The sequence below is a fragment of the Taudactylus pleione genome, unplaced genomic scaffold (assembly GCF_031769625.1).
Source record: "Taudactylus pleione unplaced genomic scaffold, aTauple2 ptg000707l, whole genome shotgun sequence".
Taxonomy (NCBI): domain Eukaryota; kingdom Metazoa; phylum Chordata; class Amphibia; order Anura; family Myobatrachidae; genus Taudactylus; species Taudactylus pleione.
The window spans coordinates 11,270,712-11,293,551 of record NW_028285109.1 but is presented as its reverse complement, the minus strand read 5'-3'; the positions used below and the strand labels follow the sequence as shown (position 1 = coordinate 11,293,551).

Here is a 22,840-nt window from a genome sequence, read left to right as displayed (position 1 = left end):
CTCTATTTCTGCCGTCGGGATCCATTGTACGAATTTCGTGTGGAAATGTAATTAAATTACACTAATTCGCAGCGCTAAAGCTAATGTGTACAGCAGTGATGTCTCCCTGGCCGGAAAGTTCCCATGGCGGGGTGAGATGCCCACATGCCCCCGGGAAATAGATCTGAGCCCTGTTTAGGGTGTGAAACATGTCTCTGGAGAATTGATGTCACTACGGTTTGGGGTGAGACAACGGATGGTGGTACCCACACGCCCCCAAGGAATAGATCTCAATTTGGATTGTATTATCATGACACCCCGGGGGATGAATGTGACTGCGGACTGTGTGGGCACTGGCTGTGGGGAGGTTGGGATCTGACCTGCACAGAATTCTACGTCCACACTGCTCCGTTATCCCCTGTATGCTCCCCCCATAAAACAGTTCTCCATTTGTTTACCCACCTGCTCACTTCCTTCCCCTCATCTGTCCTGACAAATACTTGTTTTTATCTGTTTCCTTCAACTCCTCTATTCATCTATACACTTTCCTCTAATCATCTATAACCCCCCAATATCTCTCTTTTCCCCTTCCCCATACATCCGCCCTGCCCTTCACCCCTTCCTCATACATCTGTCCTGACCTCCCCTTCCCCATACATCTATACTCTGCCTCCCCTTCTCTCCCTTCCCGTACATCTGTCAGCTCTTCTAACCTTATCCCCTTCCCCATACATCTTAACTGCCCTTCTCCCCTTCCCCATACACCTACAGTATTCTGCTCTTCTCCCCTTCCCCATATATCTGTCCTGGCCTTCTCCCCTTCCCCATACACCTACAGTATCCTGCCCTTATCCCCTTCCCCATACATCTAATCTGCCCCTCTCCCCTTCCCTATACATCTATCCTGTCCCCCCCTTCCCCATACACCTACAGTATCCTGCCCTTCTCCCCTTCCCCATACACCTACAGTATCATGCCCTTATCCCCTTCCCCATACATCTAATCTGCCCTTCTCCCCTTCCCTATACATCTATCCTGTCCCCCCTTCCCCATACACCTACAGTATCCTGCCCTTCTCCCCTTCCCCATACACCTACAGTATTCTGCCCTTATCCCCTTCCCCATACATCTAATCTGCCCTTCTCCCCTTCCCTATACATCTATCCTGTCCTCCCCTTCCCCATACACATACAGTATCCTGCCCTTCTCCCCTTCTCCATACATCTATCCTGTCCTCCCCTTCAACATACATCTACAGTAATTCTGCCATTCTCCCCTTCCCCATATACCTTTTCTGGCCTTCTCCCCTCTCCGCCTTCACCTATCCTGCCCTTTCCCCCCTTCTCTCTCTTCCCCATACATCTAACCTGCCCTTTCCCCCTTCTGTCTCTTCCCCATACATCTATCCTGTCATTTCCCCCTTCTCTCTCTTCCCCATACATCTATCCTGCCTTATCACCCTTTTTCCCTGCCACATGCACATATTCTCCCCTTGCCCATATATCTATCCTGCCCTTCTCCCTTTCTCTCCCTTTCCCTCTCTCCTCTCCTCCTCTGTACTTGTTGCTGCTCAGGTCTCCAGAGAATAATATCTGCTGCTATAATTTCTTTATTGTTTCCTTGCCTGCAACTATTACAGCCCTTAATGATAGTGAGTGTTGGAGGAGACCGGCGTGTTGCTGTGCACAGCAGCTTGGCATGCTCCCCTCTCACCCGGCCTCTCCTCCCCTCCCCAGGTCCATGAACTGTGTGACAATTTCTGCCATCGATACATCAGCTGTTTGAAAGGGAAAATGCCCATAGATTTAGTGATTGATGAGAGGGACGGGAGCTCCAAATCTGACCACGAAGAACTCTCCGGATCGTCCACGAACCTCGCCGACCACGTGAGTGTGATGTTTATTAATAATAATAATGATAATAATAATAATGCCGTGTTATTTATAGCTATGTGTTATGTGCGTCTAACGGTGCGCACTGTACTCTCTGGTTGCAGCGCGCCGCTGTGTATGGGCCTACTGGGCATTTCCGCGAGGGCCATTGCCGTGCAAATGTGCCCCGGGACCCTAAGTGCATGGAAAGGGTCAAAATTTGCAGTGTGTGTATATTACACGTTCTCTCCTACTGGCTGGTTACACGAGGTGACCTCTTACTGTCAGGTACCTACAGCTATGTTGGGGACCTAATGTTTGCAATCACCTACTTACGTTATCTATTATATATATATATATATATATATATATATATATCACTCCAGTGTGTGATTGTTATATCGGGAATGATTAACCCTTTTGTTGCTGATGGCGTTCCAGGTCTCAGATTGTTTGTGTGTATATTTATTTATTTATTTTTAGATGTGTGTGACGATTATTTTGTTTTATTGGGTACAAGCTACACACAAGCTAAGCGCCCGGAGCCCCTTCTTGTAAAGGATCGTAACCTTTAATGAACCAATAATTGACTTTCTATTAAGGAGAGCTGGGGAGAATTATTAGCAGCACTATTACGGGTTAAGCATTGATTTCTAACACTTTAATAATTCGGCACATTAGAATGAGGCATTTTATTGAAGGCTTGATAGAAGTGACCTATAGTTGTAAAGACTCAGATTTGTCTGCGAGAATACTTGCTGTGTTACTGTGTGGTTGTTTATGCTGTTGTAGCTTATGCTTTGTCTACTTAGTTGTTGCTGTAGTACTTTATCATGGGATCTCCACTGTATGATCTTTCTTATTTGAGTTTACTAGAAATATAAAGTTAATGGTTTCTCGACAATATAAATGTAGCTATTATTTATTTAAAACACACTAACATTAGTTAATCCACACTGCCTGGAAATGAAGTAGTTACAATTGGCTACACATATAGTTTATACTTCTCAGCATATCATGTTGTGTTATCTGGGGTTTTGTCTGGCTTCCTGCATAAACACTGCAATATCTGAACCCTGGGGTCCAGGGCATGTTCCTACTCTGGTATGTTTCAGGCAGGTCTTCCATCTCTAGCCCACTTTCCAAAGGTTTGAGGATTTAGGAAGGGATGAACAATAGACAGGATCTGTGTATACACTGCTGTACATGTATACATTCCTCCCCCTCTGTAAAGTCCAGCTTCCTTTCCCAGTACGGGCCTGAGAGCTATGTCCCGTTTAGTAGATTACACACCCGGCCTGTTTAGGGTTTGACAGATGGCAACAGCTAAAGCCAATTTACTCTGCTCCTTGGTAAGAAGTAACCTTTCACAGTCCCAGTTAACTGAAGGATTTAGTTGACCAGGCCAGGCATTTCCAGAATGAAGGTTATAGCATCCAGGATTATTATAGCAATTCATTATTTTGGCTTGTTTAGTGTTACATGGTAACATTGAAACCTAAGACTTTTTTTATAAGAATATTTTTAAAACTTACCATGTGCAATTTTACATGGTAAGAAATTCCCCTAAAATAAATATATACAGTATAGTAGCATCCAACAAAAATTAGGCAATTTCACTTATATCTAGAGGATTCATTATATAGGTGCTGAAAGTGAAGCTTAGGTACTTTTGTGATGCCATAAGAAATACACATTATAAGGTAAATCTTTATTTGTTTGTAGATCTCTACAGTAATTATTCAGCCAAATCCCAGAAAGTAAACCCCATCTATTTCGGTTTATTATTATCATGTAATTACACAGCCACATTATAATCCACACAACATGTTATATATATATATATATATATATATATATATATATATACATATATATATTCACTAAATAATATAAGTGTTGTGTAAATTAAGTATTTGGCAATAAGAAGTATTTCAGGGATTTTTACTTCTGTAAACTGCTCATAAATAAGTAATTTCTTATTCTCTTAAGAATGTCCAGAAAGTGAAGTTGCTTAATATGATAAATATTGATGTTATATTGATGAGTCTGAATAGTATACAATTTATGTTTTATATTATATCACTAATAGGTTTTAGGCATCCAAATCTATGTCTGACCTTAGTGATCACATTAGGACGATATTTTGTTAGCTGTTGGGATTGCCATTTCAGCATAGAGTTTTATGTGTCACAAAAGTTGCCTGTGAACGTTTAAAGGTGATATTTTGGACTATGTCTCTTCCATAACTAACCATGTTTGTTGTTCTTTATGGTATAGTAGTAATGCAAATGTAACTGACTTGTAGGAAATATACATCTTGTGATTGAAAATTACATAAGATCTTAACAAATAATAATAATAAAATATTTTTTTGTGCTTGAAAAATACAGTTTACACCAGTATTATTAATCTATATTATAGTGATTTCCAGTCCTACTGTATAATGCGGTACCCCAAAAATCCATTCATGTGATAAGTAAATCTTGTCCGTAGATATAACCAGAAACAGATAACTGGGTTTGCCAGGCTTGTGGTAAAATGCTTACACAGAGAGTGATCCTACTTCTTATGTTGGAGGATTGAAGACATTTGACATTACCAAGTGTTTTGTGAAATCTGAGGACATTAATCAATAAGTGCATGTAACTTTTTGGTGAACAGTTATAATAGACGCCTTAAAATCACTGGGCAAGAGGCTAGTAATGGACAAATACCACACAGATCATAGGGCCAAATAAATAGCAAAATGCTCATCCACTAGTGTCTTAATATCCGAATAAACCTCTATCGGCCTAAGAATGCATTACATTCCCTTTAATTCAAGTAGTCAACTTGCTGTAAGTGTTGTCACTCATAGTCACATCTATCTACTTATAATGGCACGTAGCTATCAATTGTACACACTCCTTTTTACACTTGCTCACAATTATACTCTGGTTCATTATTGTAAGCCTTACACTTCTGCTAGCACTTTGGGTCCCTTGCACTATTGTTCACCCACACTTGTGCATTCATCTTATTAGAAGCTGCTACGAAGCCGAGGATAAAACAGTGTGTTTTTAAACTATCGGGCAACTTACACCTGATCACTAAAGTATCACATTTTTAGGAAAAGGATTAACATGCATGATTTATAGCTCAGATAACTGGTGTTTACTGACTAGGCATAAATCATGCAATTTGCGCACAGTGTTATTTTATAATCTGGGTCAGACAAATCCCAGGAGCGAGGAAGCCAATGCACCTCTTCAAGAGCTTACATTTTTTGGTGTAATTTCTCTTCATGTTATTGGATGCACCTCTAAATTTGACAGACTGGCTTCAAAATTCTACATTATCACACCCACATTTGTTTATCATAGATTTTATTACATGTTGTTCCAGGTCAATACTTCACTTATAAAATCTTTTCTTACTAATATTGCACCTTTTCAAGCTGTAGATGTTTAAATGATAGCTAGAGAACAGTCAATATATTACTCAGTTTCCGTATTTCAGTTGCTTTAAATGCACAACAATGTTATAATCTACAACTTGCTAGGTTAAGCTGACTCTATCATACTGTAATACGCGTAACTTTATTTGTGACATAGAGGAAAGCAATATATGACTTGCCAAAAGAGACTAGTAGGGCATGCTAGAACTTGTAGTTCCACAGCAGCCAGAGAGCTGGAGGTTGAGGCCTATTTTAACATATACAATAAATACCTTTTATCTGTTATACATTTGTCCTACATGCAAAATTTTTTAATCCCTGCACAGCCCCTGTTTATGTCCATTACATAGGTCCTGTAAATTGTTTGCTATCTGCTGTATCAGGGCTGCCGTTGGGTACTGTGGTCAGGACAGGGCAGAGTGGGCAAGTCCAACACATGCTTTGGTAAACAAGTTAGTAATTAGCTTAACATTTGGAAACATTTTGAGTGAATTGCCCCTGTGTTTTGGGTTTGCATTGATGTACTGAACTCAGTATTCCTGATTTCCTCAGAAATAAAAATAATGCTGTTCCATACATCATACCACTTTATTGTGTGGAGAGGCTTATTGGAGGCAATTCTAGCCCTTATTGCTGATCATTGGGAAATGATAGCAGCTTTGCATTGGGAGACGAACCTTTAAGAGCCCTTTGAGACTCATGCTAATATTTGGGCCTTCCACTTGTGAGGTTACCTGAGGTCAGCAGGAACTTATACATCTCATAATATGATGATCAACATAACATGTGTAGAAGGGTTTAGTGGAAAATGGTCCTGGAGAAATGCAAGCAAGGTGCTCACAAGCCTACGGTGTCTCAGCTGGGTCCTTTTTTCATGTCTGTGTGCAGCATAGTAGGATACAGAGTTTTTACCTATATACATATTTCTGCAAAGACAGGTGACAAAATCACAGCCTTATGAGTGCATGTATACAAAATGCAATAAACATTTGACTACTGTATGAGTTATGGGCACTTTAAAATGGAAATCCTTTTAATTTGGAAATATTATTAAATTTATCAACAAGGTAGAAGAGCACTAATATAGAATTTGGCAACAAGAAATTTACAATTTTTCTAATTTTATTTAATTCATCCCATCATTCCCGTTCCTATAAACTTGCTGCTTGATATAGATGCTCAGTGTGCCTCATGATAGACAGATAAGTATACTGTTAAGATGCATTTTTATATATATATATATATATATATATATATATATATATATATATATACAAAATGTGTAGTGAGTGCGAGAGAAATTCACCACCAAACTTCACAGTTTCACTTTCACTTTGTTTATCTGGTGCAGGGTACAATGGGTAAGAGATTTGGTGTACCGTAGTGCAAAATTTTCACAGACTAGAAATGTATACTAGAAAAGTAATCACATATAAATATAATGTTGGTATATTGAGATCCAGTGTAAAGTGTATATTGAAATAACTGAATAGAACTCCAGTTCATTAGAAAAATATCTTTGTACAGCTGGAGTGATTATACTTTGATTATATGATGTTTTGCTTTAGAGCGGACCAGACAGACCTCAGTGATCAGGTAGCTACAACGCCTACAAAGCATTCTTACAGGTTATTTTCAATGGGTAGAATCCTCCTAAATACTCCCGCAGTCTCTTATATTTAAACAAATTCTACAAAACTTTCTATTAGTTTGTCAGCCATCATGTAAGCCAGAGGTTTCTACAAGCGGTCCTCAACAGTTCAGGTTTTAGAGATATCCATGGTTGAGCACAGGTGACTAAATTAGTACCTCACTCAATTTGAATTAACCACCTGTGCTCAAACATGTACATTTGTAAAATCTGAACTATTGGGGTGCCTTGAGGACCGCATTTGGGAACCACTGATGTAAGCAGTGTTTGTACAGTATAGATAATTTAAACAAATGGTTGATCCAATTGTTGATTGTCTTGTATTGAAGAGTTGTATCAATATGTTAATACTGTTTTTATTTGATACTTGAAGAATTTGAATATATTAGAAATCCACTTGTTGATGAATTAAAAGGATTTGGGAGTTTGTCACATTAAATGGGTATACTAGGGTTTGTTTATTTATTGCCATAGCTATTTTGTGCTATTACACTGATCTGGACACTTGAGGGCCTTACCCCACTGAGCTCAGCTTGTAGTTACTTCCACTGGACTTTGTTCCTGTTCCATAGTACATAGTATGGGTACTGTCTGTGCTTATTGGGCATTGTCAGACATATGTTTTCTCAAAGACTGCAGTTTACAGACCAAACAATCTCATAGTTTGCATAGGTATTTGTAAAGAACCAGAGTACACTATTAAGTCATATTATTATGGTATTACCGTTTCTTCTAACTTAAAAAAAGTAGTATGAAGATAATAATAATAATAATAATAATAATAATAATAATAATAATTAAAAGAAAAAAGTTTGCATCACTTTAAGCCAATGGTGTCCTGAAATATTTGTACGGTGTTAAATAAAACTAGAGTCTTTAATCAGTGGTAAACGGCTACATTGCAATCCCCTGTCGTGTATGTATTTTAAGACTCATTGATAATTTTTACGTCGCAGTAACCTTTACTGAAAAATATGGTATAATCTTTATATTGAGCATTAGATTGTGCTTGCTTTTCAAGCAATACCGATCATAATAAATTTATAACAGGAGGCCATTTATTAAACCCTATTAATGTAATACTTCATTACAGTAGATATAAAATATATTAACCTCTCATAACAATGATATATTAGGGGCCTTACGACTTGCTAGGTGAATCCAAGTATAATGGTTTTTATTTCGGGAATGTAAAATGACCATACATTTTTAAGTTGTGGATAAAATGAGTTTTAAATAAAATGTGATTGCTTTCAAATTTGTATCTCTATAAATTACTATAACATACCAACACTGCATACCTAAATATCTTCTGTAACAGATTTTAAAGTCTCTGATTTTTATTGAATGTTTTGGCACAGGTTTATTGTTACTGTATTGTTACTTGGCTGTATTGTTGTACTGTTGTACCTGTTTACCCTACAGTGCATTTGTCTTGTATTCTTTGTATGTCCTAAATTACTGGGAAACTTTTTATTCATAGAATTTTAAATATAAATATATATACAGACTTCAGATTAGAGAGTTATGTTTATATTTGTACTTTATATTAAAACAATGATATGCAGCCTTAGGTGCTCCAGCTGTTGCACAAATAGGCTACCCATGATGCTCAACCAAATGCTGGAAGGCAGAGCATCATGGTAAGTTAGGTTTAGCAATAGCTGAAGTTACACACTCCAGCACAAAAACTGTGATATATTTGTGCTGCTAATGTACAGAAAACATTCAAATAGAAGAGTAGTACAAAAAATAATAATGAATTAACATCCCCCACACAGTTGTAGCTAACAAGTGACTTGCATTTGTTACAGCAGCAAATATCACATTGTAAGTATGTGTCCTGTAGGAAATCATATTGCAAACATTGGTTTTTAGCAAAATGTGAGGTTTACATTGTGTCAGTCAGTTCACAATGAGTCATTTTTGCAAGGGACAAAACGCTTATAGATAACAGAATAGCAGTTATAATTCCTGTGCACATGTACTTGTCTATGAAAGTCTGTTTGAGCTTTTTGCATTATTTTACAGACACTTATAAGGCCAACAGAAATAAAATAGTCAGAATAATGAAATTGTGCTATATGGGGTTGTTATGTAACTTGATATAAATTATATGCATCTACCATTATTGGTTGGTAATTAAATTAACTGCTTTTTTGGCACTTTATAAAACAAACAATATTTTAAGACTTGTCTCAATGGAAACCAACAAAGTCAAACATTGACTTTCTGTTCTTCTTGAAATATCCAATTTGGGGCTCAATAAAGTTAGGAGAGAGTTAGCAAAAGCAAATTTGTTTCATGAAACTTGAATACATCGGAGGCTGTAAGTGGCCATAAGGAAAGTACGGGAGGTTTTTATAAGGTGTAAAATGGCTGATTTTTGCACTTTGTATTAATGGTGGCAAAATTATAGCCAGCAAGTGTTTTTCAGCGATTTAAAGTCTTTCCAGCATTTTGAGGTACAGAATAAATGTTTTTATACAAGTTTGTAAAAGTTGTAATAAACACTTTTATCTCTCATCTGCAAGTTCTAAAACCCCTCTCCCATCAATACAACACCTCCACATACCTGTCCCACATCATTTACACCTCCACATACCTGTCCCACATCATTTACACCTCCACATACCTGTCCCACATCATTTACACCACCACATACATGTCCCACATCATTTACACCTCCACATACATGTCCCACATCATTTACACCTCCACATACATGTCCCACATCTTTTACACCTCCACGTACCTGTCTCACATTATTTACACCTCCACATACCTGTCCCATATCATTTACACCTCCACATACCTGTCCCACATCATTTACACCTCCACATACCTGTCCCACATCATTTACACCTCCACATACCTGTCCCACATCATTTAAACCTCCACATAACTGCCCCATATCATTTACACCTCTACATACCTGTCCCACATCATTTACACCTCCACATACCTGTCCCACATCATTTACACCTCTACATACCTGCCCCACATCATTTACACCTCTACATACCTGTCCCGCATCATTTAAACCTCTAAATACTTGTCCCGCATCATTTACAGCTCCTCATACCTGTCCCACATCATTTACACCTCCACATACTTGTCCCACATCATTTACACTTCCACATACCTGTCCCACATCATTTACACCTCCACATACCTGCCCTACATCATGTACACCTCCACATACCTGTCCCACATCATTTACACCTCCACATACCTGTCCCAAATTATTAAACCCATTATTGAGCTGTTTAGAGAAATTCAACTGAAAACTAACATGTCTTTATTGGCCAAGTTCTATCCGAATGCTTGATTATTCATTCTGAGTGATGAACCACAGGTTCTGCACTGTGGGCCTGATTCAGACCCGGTCGCGAGCGCTGAGCGCTCGCAACCGGGTCACTGGTGGCCCACAGTGCATGCGCACAACGGAGCTGGCTCCATCATGCGCATGCGCGAAACCCGGCTAGCGACGGGCAATCCGTCGCTCCGGGTCTCGCACCAAAGGGGGCGAGCTGTCGATGTTGAGTGACAGCTCGTCCCCTTTGGTGGGCGGGCTGGGGGGGTGGCTACCCAAACGGAGGCGTTCCCATGAGAACGCCTGTCGTTTGGGGGCGGCCCCACTGACATCACAAGTGATGTCAGTGGAGAGCTTCCGGCTCTGTTAGAGCCAAAAGCTCTCTGGGCTTGCGGCCACGAGACCCTACCACAAGGGTCTCGTCGCAAGCCCAATGGTCGCGACCATCATCATGGCTGCTCGCTGTAGCTGTGGGTGGTCACCCACAGCTATGCGAGCGGCCAGGAGGTCGTTCTAAAAAAAAGCCTGGCCCTGATTCAGAGCCAGCGCTCTGTCAGAGTGACCGGGTCTGAATCGGGCCCAGTGTCCCAACATTGTTAGCTTAAAATAAAGATTTCCCCCACCTTATCACCTGCTCAGGGGGTGCCTACAAACGTGAATTTCCTCTGAAAAACGATTGTGAGGTTGCAATTAGATTGCAATTAAAATTCTCAAATTCACAGTGAGAACACCTCTTCGGACCAGACTCACAACTAATTGGATTGATCCCCTGGTCTTTAGAAAAATATATCCCTTCCTTCTCTTACCTGCTTTTCTTTTTCCAACGTTCTCATATCTTATTAGACCTATACAGTTATGCACACTGCAAATTCGACTCCTTACTCTGAATCCACATCTATAATAATGTCCCTTATTCCAAAGACAAATGCTACCCCAAAAAAATATGATCTCGTTTTGTTTGGATTGCTATAGGAACCTTATGGCTGTAGTCAAACTAATGTGATTTAAATACAGTAAAGTGTTTTATAATATATTGTGAAAAAAAGTAACATTTCCCATGCTTCCGAAGCTGTTGTTTGGATGTAAATTCATTAGCACAATCCTGGACCTGTCAGAGATTTGTTTAGTGGAGGAATGTAAATAATTCCAGGAGTGCATGAGATTGTGTGCATGAGCTTTGCACTTGAGCGGAAGCCTGTATAAGGTTAGCTTGCAGTTGGGTGCTTGCATGAGCACAGAATAGGACTTGCCAGGAATTTCTGGGTATTTGCTCCAGGCTGACTTATGAGAAGTGTACACAAGCTAGTTCTGTTATTCAAAGTTTTGACATGAGAAGTCTTTTATCTTTGTGTCCTGGAAACTTTATTAGGTGACTGGTGGGTAACTAATGTGTAGATGAGTTCAATGACACTGTTTGTTACCTAATTTGAAAATTATATGCAAAATTTCCCATTAAATAACATGTTGTCAGCCGTAGAAACCATGTGATAAATAGTCCAGCAAAGCAAACATGTCTATGTACTTATCCTCTGTGTCCGCCATCACTATGCTGGCTACCCATAAAATAGAAATACTGATTTCAGTGATGTATCACTACCCCGTTCAGGCTTTATTCATAGTGTCAATTCAAGCAAAGGTGAAAAACAATGTTCATTAGAAACACTTTTAGCAAGGGTTAAAGGGAAATTATCATTTACCTGATGTGCACTGTATGCAACTAGAGTTTTGTCCTCGCTGTCTACTCGAACATAGATTTTATAGCGGCCCATGTACTACATGTGGCCCTTATAATGTTGTGTGCGACTCCACAAAGCCTATACACACCTTGACAAAGGAGCTCAGTGCTCCGAAACATTGGTTTTCTGGTTATGTGACACCATTCAATATATTTGCTTTGCAACTAGTCTCTGAGTGCCGCAGCCTTTTTTGCTTAATTTTGCTTCATTTTACATATATATATATATATATATATATATATATATATATATATGTGCTGCAAGTTAGTTTTGTCTGCTTGATAAGACATTACACCAGCTGATAGAAGGTGTATATCTGTAATAGGGTCGGCATTATCAGTTCAAGTCTAATTAGAATCTTAGCATGTGAATCAGATGAGAATTACCCTGCAAGTGATACATCAGTCACGGATTATCGCAATTTCCGGATTCCCAGATGCCGGGGTCGGGGCATTGGTGAATTCCAAAATGTTGGATCTTCCTGATTTTCCGATCCCGACCAAAACATTATCGGGATCAGTAAATTGGGGATTTTTAACATGAAGAGTTTTCCCCAATTCCCCAAAGGATCGGCGATTATCGATGACGGATCGGCAGCTCTAGTTGAATCGGGGAATCAGTGAAAAGTCCATCTGATGTGTGGGGCCCTTGAGTCGGAAATAATACTGTGTACAGCTGATGGCAATTACACTGTGCCTGTGAGAAATAAGAACATTGCGTGCTATTTTTGTTACAGTTCATGGCACTGGCTCATAAAAGCTCTAAAGCCGTGGTTCTTCAGTCCTCAAGTACCACCAACAAGTCATGTTTTGTGGATTTCTCTAATCATGCACAGGTGAGTTGATTTATGTTGCTAAGTGAGTAATTATGCCACCTGCTTCCACAGAGATAAATCCTCAAAACATGACCTGTTGGGAAAACTTGAGGGTTGAGGTTGAGAAGCCCTGCTCTTAAGCCATGACGTTCAGCCTGAATCTGACATTAAAATTGCAAACAAAATAGATTTTTGGCAAAACTAACCTACCATATACTTTACAGTGTGCACCTAGCAAACTTGGAAACTAAATTTGTGGATATTTGATATATAAATAGACCCAATAAGCAGATAACAGTGCATGCTTGGGTTCATTCCCGTCCTGTGCAGCACATTGCAGAGCTTTTCGGAAAAATATACAAAATATTATTTTGCTCCTGGTCTATCTTAAGTTTCAATTAAAAAAAAAAGCTGCTGGAATATTGTGTGACATATTTTGTAAGTGTCACACAAAAAAAACATGTCACACCTAACATTTGAATAACACACTTCCCTAATGCTGGGCATACACTACACAATTATCTGTCAGTTATCTGCCCAATCTGGCTGGTTGGACTGAAAACCTGGTAATGTATGGGAGCAAATGACAATCGTCCATTTGCTCACAAATAATGGAAAACCGCCAAAAATGGTCGTTCAGACAAATTGGTTAACACACACAAATTTAACCCATTTGAACAATTGTTTTTTTGTCCGTTTTCCAGTGTTTAAGACTATATGAGCAATATTAAGGTTAGATATATTTTTTTTATAGTTCGGTAGTTCATAGTGGGTGGTGGCAGGCGGCGTCGCAGAACGACGCAGCGTTTTCAACCAGCCAGATTGGACAGATATCTGACAGATAATTGTATAGTGTATGCCCAGCATTAGTTGTTTATTTGAAATCTAGACTCCTAATTTTACCTTTGCACTAACTGTTACATTTTCACTCCTTTGAGTACAACAGGAATATAATGGGGCATCTGTTTTTATAACGGTCTGTGGCTTGTGTGTGTCTGCAAAATTAACTGTATCATGTGAGAGCTGCAGTTTTTGAATTAAACTGTGGTTTATTGTAAAGGAATGTTTTTATTACCCTTTTTGTTTAAACTTCATGGAATTTATCTTATGAGACATATTTCACACTGTGATTGAATTGTATATACTATATATGATGAGAATTACTATGTGCATGACAGGAGTGTTTTATATGTCTCTGATTATTTGTTAATATATCGCAACATATTATATACTTGTTGTGTAGTACTTTTGTACATTTGCAGATACACTTATGATACTTATTTAAAAGTATTGAATGCCCTATTATATGTCAGTTAGAATTACAAATGTAACTCACCCGTAATTCACTCATTTGGAGCATGAAATTTCCCCATCATCTGGTAAAGAATTTTATAGAATGAAAAATATTTGTACTATCTTTATATTGTTGTATGATACTGACTTTGGGTGTGTTTATATTGTGAACACAATACAGTTCTTTAAGATTTAATGATAGCTTAAGATAGGTACACACTATTGCTGAACATACACCTTCACATTAAACTGTGTGCATTGGTTTAGCTGATAGTCTTTGTTCATGACAATCCTATAACAAGATGAAAGTGTGTGGAATCGGGGGTGATGTCCCCAGAAATACTGTCATCTTATAAGACCCATCCTGCTGGTAAACAGCATCTGAGAACAGAAGACTTGTAAGATTCTAGGGCATTTGTGGTCAAAATAATGTAAAATTCAGAAACCAGACAGTCAAATCTATAAGCCAGTAGGATATTTGATGGAGCTAGGAATATCCATTGAAATGAATGGAAATATCTCCTAAATTGTGAGCACCAGCAGTGTTTTTATAGGTGCATAGGCTGGCAGCACCCTGGGATTTCCCCACACCTGCCCTAGGGAAACAGGTAAACTGAAGACGCACCTCTACATTTATTTGTAGTTACAATAAACAAAAACCAACATTGCTGCCTGACAGCGCTGGATGCTAATAATACAGGGTACTGTTTCGGAAGAATTTATGCGACCTGCTGATGTTCATTTGGTTTTCTTTCATTTATATGGGTTCACATCCATTGTCTAAGGACTAAAGTGCCCCTAGTATATTTTTGTGATCCTGTTGTATATAAACTAGATTGTAAGCTCCACCAGGTTGTACAGCACAGTTTAATAAATTAGTGCTACATAAAAAAGGATGATAATAATTGTGATATACATAAACACGTGTAAAAAGGAAGTTATATTTCTTCTTAATAAATATATATAAATAAATATATTACTTCCATTGTTCCTCATAGTTGGTTTAATGGTTAGCATTACTGCCTCACAACACTGAGTTCTTGGGTTCAACTCCCACCACAGCCCTAACTGTCTGGAGTTAGTATAGTACTTTTCTCCTGTGCTTGGGTTTCCTCCAGGTACTTTGGTTTCTCCCAGGTGGTTCTCCCCTTGCACGTGACACATTTATGTGTGCTATATATATATATATATAATAATGCTGAATGATTCCCATTGGATTACTTCCAACTAAAAACAAATCAGTATAAGGACTTGATTCTCTTTTGTAGGTTTTGCAACATCCAATTATGTTACTAAATCCATTTTTTAACCTTCCCAGGGCGCCTGTGCTGATAGTGTTTTGCGGGGCAGGCTGGTGTGTAAATGAGAAACACATTCTAGACACAGAGATCTCTTGTGGCAGTGCAAGAACAAGCTCTTCTCATATTGTCTCCTGCTTTTATATTAATTACAACTTGCATTATCAGCTGCGGGGCTGCGGCCCGGCAAATAGAAAATGCCTTCCCAGGGGACCTTGCTTCCTGGATGTCTTTTTCATCTGCTTTGTATTGGGCTGCTCAATATTCCCAGCTTTTCACCTGGAAACTCTGCTCTTTAATACAATTAGATGGGAGCAAGAAAGACACATTTGTATCGTAAATTATTAAGGTTTCTGCAGCATGCCTGCCCATGTACATATAAGTAAGCCGTTTATTAAGTCTTAGGGGAATTATATACGTATTTATATCATATCTGTTCACAAAGGAAAGTAGTAAAAAATATCTTTAAAAAAAAACCAATCTATCCACATTATATAAATGTGTGTGTGTAAATTTTCTGTATATATATATATATAATATATATATATATATATATATATATAGCTAGTAAGGAGAGGTTATAGCTGTACAATTTTTAATGTGAAAAATAATTTGTCCTAAATTTGTTCCGGAGATAAATGACATAACCTTCTGTGCTGTTACTGTGTAACATCGGATGCCCCATATCCCCCCATTTGTTGTCCCTGTGTTTTGGTGATTTCCCTGTAATTACCCCACTTCCAGTGTTTTTTAGTGAAGAGCTGGAAGCCTCTTTGTTCTTCCTGTGTGTTGCAGGGGTCACGCCATATTTCCTCTCATTTTGTTTTTAATTACATGATGTGACCATGTACTATCCAGGCTTTACATACAGTTTTCAATACCTTATGGGGCCCATACATCAGCAATCAGGAAAAAAACTAATGAACAATTCTGATTCTTTTTCCCCCTGATTTGACGATTCTCTAATCCACCAATCCGTGCCCATACATTACAGATAGATTTCAGTGATTTGCAGATAATTTTCAGCAAATAACAGATTTGCCAATTGTGAAAGGCTCATCATTTTACTAGTAACGGTCGGCAAAGCAGCTGATCGTTATCCTACACTAGCAATGTACAGCCGCGATTTGTCGGTGAAATCCAACATGTTGGACAACCTGAAATACTGATCTTGATCACTATTTGGTCAGAATTGCTAATCTGTGAACCCCATACATTACCAATATTTTCCCTACTTGATTGCTGATGTATGGTCAAAATTATTTCACTGTTTTTGAGACTAGCTCAACCGTGTCAGTCCTGGGCAGTGCACAGTCCCCATAAATGGAACCCACAATGTTTAATACATAGGAGTACTGTATGTGAAATGATGGATGCAATCACTTTGTGCATCTGGAAACCAGGATAAGTCCTTCGAGCAGTCAGCACCAATAATACATAATATGCATGTTTAGAGTGCTAATTGATAATATTATTATTATTATTATTATTATTCATTCTTTACCTAGATTGCACCTATCTTCCTTATGGGAATTAAGTTGTACACACACACATACATACATATATATAGTATTGTATGATTTAGGGGAATAGTTTACAATACAAGGATAAGTGAAAATGATTTCAGAGACCAAAAAATAGGGCACATGAGACTACCACTAAGAGCTTCCTGTTTATATTGTACTGAAAATGTACCTGCTTTGGTTTTCGTAACTTTTCAATTAGTGTAATGTTAGTTTTATTGTAGTATTTTATTAAAATAAGTTAACAACTAAACTACATATATTGAAATAACCACACAGCACACTATATAATAAATGAACTTACCACACTACACTCAGTGGTGTAAATAAATATAGACTAAGATTTCATGTTGTCTACAAACTTGGTATAAAGTTTACGCCAGTATTTTGCACTATTCTATTTTGCAGCCTATTCCCACAGTGTTTTTTTGATACCTTGTTTTAGTTCTGAGCATTAAAATTTGTCCTAAGTTCCAAATTCAGAATATATTTGCCTTTTGTTCCAACAGAAATTCAATATTGTTTGATCACTATATTATAAGTAATTGTCACAATACAGTATGCTGTCCTTTCTTTATTTCTGTTTTATTAATAATACTTTTACCACACTTGGGTATCATGAACTCTGTCCACCTAACACTAGTTTAAAAAACAAAAGTCTTCAGTCAGGCAGCGCACATAAATCTAATGTTGTCACTGGTGCAATAATTTACTCTGTATTCCCGAGACCAGATGTAATACTTGTCATGGAGCTTTGTGACTGGCTTGCTGGAATTATTAGGGGAGTGTAGGATTGCGTTCACACTAGGTGGGAGGTGGGACACTGGGTGTTACAGTGTACTAATTAGTGCGGGTTATTAGCAGGTGACAAGGCAGCTGTTTCACATGTCTAAGGAATGCATCCACCTTGCTCCAAAGCTTCCTACATTAGATACAGCTCCTCTATTATATCACCCTGAATGGGGCCTTCTTTTATCCCTAGAGAATGAAAACTTTGGGGCACCAATGTAATGACTGAAATAGTTCCATTACTTTGATAAAACAGTTTTCATAGTTTTCATACCATATACCTTTGCAGTTACAGGCAATTCAATTCAATTACAGAACTTTTTTGTACTGGAAGTAAATCACGTAGGATTCATTCAGCAATAAGAGTCACAATGGACCTGGACATAGGAAATAACATATTAGTTCACACTACAGTATCGGCATCGGCTTCTGGCCAGATAGGGCCTGATTCTGACGCAAAGTGGCCACAAGTGCAGAAGTCTGCAGAAGCCAGATTTACTACCTCATGCTTATGCAGGTATCAGGCCGCCTGTGCGTATCCATGCTGCTTCATTCATATTGTTGCACCGCCCACTGTTTTTCCTGCCACAGTCTCAATCATAAGTATCGACACTTGCACCCATCCCATGCTGTGTGCAAAAGATCCATCAGAAACAGGCTACACAGCCATGACAGTCCCATACAGTCAGGTGCATAAATATTGGGACATTGACAGAATTTTCATATTTTGGCCTCTATTCACCACCACAATGGCTTTGAAATGAAACAAACAATATGTGCTTTAACTGCAGACTTTCAGATTTAATTTGAGGGAAATTACATCCAAATCAGGTGAATTGTGTAGGAATTACAATGGTTTCTATATGCGCCTCCCACTTTTTAAGGGGCCAAAAGTAATGGGACTATCAACTCAAAAGCTATTTCATGGACAGGTGTGGGCTATTCCCTCGTTATTTCATTATCAATTAAGCAGGTAAAAGGTCTGGAGTTGATTCTAGGTGTGACATTTGCATTTGGAATCAGTTGCTGTCGACTCTCAATATGAGATCCAAAGAGCTGTCACTATCAGTGAAGCAAACCATCATTAGGCTGAAAAGTCAAAACAAACCCATCGGAGAGATAGCAAAAACATTAGGTGTGGCCAAATTAACTGTTTGGAACATTCTTAAAAAGAAATAATGCATCGGAGAGATCAGCAACACCAAAAGACCCGGAAGCCACGGAAAACAACTGTGGTGGATGACAGAAGAATTATTTCCCTGGTGAAGAAAAACCCCTTCACAACAGTTGGCCAAATCAAGAGCACTCTCCAGGAGGTAGGATTATATGTGTCAAAGTCAACAATCAAGAGAAGACTTCACAAGAGTGAATATAGAGGGTTCACCACAAGATGTAAACCATTGGTGAGCCACAAAAACAGGAAGACCAGATTAGAGTTTGCCAAACTACATCTAAAAAAGCCATTACAGTTCTGGAACAACATCCTATGGACAGATGAGACAAAGATCAACTTGTACCAGAGTGATGGGAAGAGAAGAGTATGGAGAAGGAAAGGAACCGCTCATGATCCAAAACATACCATCTCATCAATGAAGCATGGTGGTGGTAGTGTCATGGCGTGGGCATGTATGGCTGCCAATGGAACTGGTTCCCTTGCATTTATTGATGATGTGACTGCTGACAAAAGCAGCAGAATGAATTCTGAAGTGTTTCGGGCAATATTATATGCTCATATTCAGTCAAATACTTCAGAACTCATTGGACGGCGCTTCACAGTGCAGATGGACAATGACCCGAAGCATACTGCAAAAGCAACCAAAGAGTTTTTTAAGGCTGAAAAGTGGAATGTTATGCAATGGCCAAGTCAATCCCCTGACCTGAATCCGATTGAGCATGCATTTCACTTGATGAAGACAAAACTGAAGGGAAAATGCCCAAAGAACAAGCAGGAACTGAAGACATTTGCAGTAGAGGCCTGGCAGAGCATCACCAGGGATGAAACCCAGCATCTGGTGATGTCTATGTGTTCCAGACTTCAGGCTGTAATTGCCTGCAAAGGATTTGCAACAAAGTATTACAAAGTGAAATTTAGATTTAGGATTGTTTAGTTTGTCCCATTACTTTTGGCCCCTTAAAAAGTGGGAGGCACATATAGAAACCGTTGTAATTCCTACACCGTTCACCTGATTTGGATGTAATTATCCTCAAATTAAATCTGAAAGTCTGCAGTTAAAGCACATCTTGTTTGTTTCATTTCAAAGCCATTTTGGTGGTGAATAGAGGCCAAAATATGAAAATTCTGTCAATGTCCCAATATTTATACACCTGACTGTAACACTCCCTCGAGGTGCATCTGTTTTATGCTTCCACTCCCACAGGCTACACAGCCATGACAGTCCCATGACACTCCCACGAGGCGCATCTGTTCTCTGCTTCCACTCCCACAGGCTACACAGCCATGACAGTCCCATGACACTCCCACGAGGCGCATCTGTTCTCAGCTTCCACTCCCACAAGCTACACAGCTATGACAGTCCCATGACACTCCCACGAGGTGCATCTGTTCTCTGCTTCCACTCCCACAGACTACACAGCCATGACAGTCCCATGACACTCCCACAAGGCGCATCTGTTCTCTGCTTCCACTCCCACAGACTACACAGCCACGACAGTCCCATGACACTCCCACGAGGCGCATCTGTTCTCTGCTTCCACTCCCACAGACTACACAGCCATGACAGTCCCATGACACTCCCACAAGGCGCATCTGTTCTCTGCTTCCACTCCCACAGGCTACACAGCCACGACAGTCCCATGACACTCACACAAGGCGCATCTGTTCTCTGCTTCCACTCCCACAGGCTACACAGACATGACAGTCCCATGACACTCCCATGAGGCGAATCTGTTCTCTGCTTCCACTCCCACAGGCTACACAGCCATGACAGTCCCATGACACTCCCACAAGGCGCATCTGTTCTCTGCTTCCACTCCCACAGGCTACACAGCCATGACAGTTCCATGACACTCCCACGGGGTGTGTCTGTTCTCAGCTTCCACTCCCACAGACTACGCAGCCATGACAGTTCCATGACACTCCCACGGGGTGTGTCTGTTCTCTGCTTCCTCTCCCACAGGCTACGCAGCCACAATAGTCCCATGACACTCCCACGAGGTGCATCTGTTCTCTGCTTCCACTCCCACAGACTACACAGCCATGACAGTCCCTTGACACTCCCACGAGGCGCATCTGTTCTCTGCTTCCATTCCTACAAGCTACACAGCCATGACAGTCCCTTAACACTCCCACGAGGCGCATCTGTTCTCTGCTTCCACTCCCACAGACTACACAGCCACGACAGTCCCATGACAATCCCACGAGGTGCGTCTGTTCTCTGCTTTCACTCCCACAGACTACACAGCCATGACAGTCCCTTAACACTCCCACGGGGTGTGTCTGTTCTCTGCTTCCACTCCCACAGACTACGCAGCCATGACAGTTCCATGACAATCCCACGGGGTGTGTCTGTTCTCTGCTTCCACTCCCACAGACTACGCAGCCATGACAGTTCCATGACACTCCCACGAGGTGTGTCTGTTCTGCTTCCACTCCCACAGGCTACGCAGCTACAACAGTCCCATGACACTCCCACGAGGCGCATCTGTTCTCTGCTTCCACGCTGTAACCTCCCAGCTGCCGCCCAGAAACAGCAATTTCACTGAAGGTCAAGTCCACTAATGATCCGACTCCTACCGACCTCCTTGTCACTGCCGGCACTTCGTCTAACACGTGCTGACCGCATTTGCTGTTTTTGACACATGTGCAGTCTGCATAAAATTGCGAGATGGGTTCAATTTTGCATTTACACGCGACTTAGAATAAGGGTCATAGTGTACAATACACTATACAATTATTTTGTGCATAAGCCAGGCTGCTTATAGATCTGACGCTATCTGCACACCACATAATTATACACTGTATAAAAAATATCCTTCTCTGTTATCTTTACTAGGAAAAATAGGTTGTTTGTAAAGATAAAGAAGCAAAAAATAAATATGAAAATAAAGTAAATCATAAGACCATTTAGGCCGAAGTCTACTTCATCTGTATGATAATTCTGGCATGAACCATTAATCATATTAAGCAGTGTCCCCCTTTCCCACAATTCTAATACTTGTATTCTACCCTCAGTTGTGTCTCCTTGTCTCGTATAACTGGCTCTTGGTTTCCTGTCATATTCGCTTTCTCTTATGTTCACTCTGTCACTGTCTGTCACATTTCAGTTAATTCTTCCACTCACTCCAGTAGATTTGCATGTCATTGTGTATATGAACAGAAGGGGATATTGGCCCTTAACACAGTAGGATTCAGCTATTTATGTTAAAACTTCTAGCGCTGTGTGTCTGTCTTCCTTTTCAAATGAGTATTCCATCTTTAGGATTGCATTATCAGGCTTCCTTTTAGTACAGGTTAGTTATTTCAGGCGTAATCGTTTCATGACAACTATACGCTGAATAGCTGTCTGCAATAACACATGCTTGTTGTGTGTGATACACAATAGTTTGAATATTAATTCAAAGGTGAAATTCCTTATGTCAGCATGCACATAGCATCTGCTTTATTTTAATCCATGTGACGTCATATGTTGTACAAGGAGTCTGTTTGCCATCTGGCTAGCCCATCGCCAAATGGCCTTTGAAAGACACTGCAGTACGTAGCTGTCTGTCTTAATATAACCATGAGATCTTATTAAGCAGAAATATGCTAGAGGTTCACAGATTCATCCCTTATAGGCTAAAGGTATGTCAGTGCACATCTAAAATGTGAACGTAGAAGTTCAACATATTAAGTTTTGATCATTTTGATTGATATTTACTTATACTTTGAACTAGTTAAATTGTAAATATATATATATATATATATACTGTATCAAAAGCACCCTGATATTCAAGTTAAACAAGAATGTGTGAAGAGTATTTATATATGGGCAGCATGGTTGGTGTAGTGGTAAGCATTGCTACCTCAAGGCACTGAAGTCTTGGGTGTTAAGACTCTACCTGTGTGGAATTTGTATCATCTTCCTCTGTTTGTGCAGGTTTCCTCCAGGTGCCATACTGGAAAGTTAACTGG

At 39.6% G+C, this 22,840-nt stretch overlaps 1 protein-coding gene across 6 annotated transcripts in view; it reads left to right on the top strand.

Annotated features, from left to right (window-relative positions):
- The window catches only part of MEIS2 (Meis homeobox 2), a 166,141-nt gene that overhangs the window by 4,964 nt on the left and 138,337 nt on the right, over positions 1 to 22,840 (top strand). For all 6 annotated transcript variants that reach the window (XM_088456581.1, XM_088456579.1, XM_088456582.1 and 3 more), the window contains exon 6: positions 1,716 to 1,865. In XM_088456581.1, coding sequence (XP_088312707.1) covers positions 1,716 to 1,865 — 150 coding nt within the window. The remainder of the gene's footprint in view (positions 1 to 1,715; positions 1,866 to 22,840) is intronic.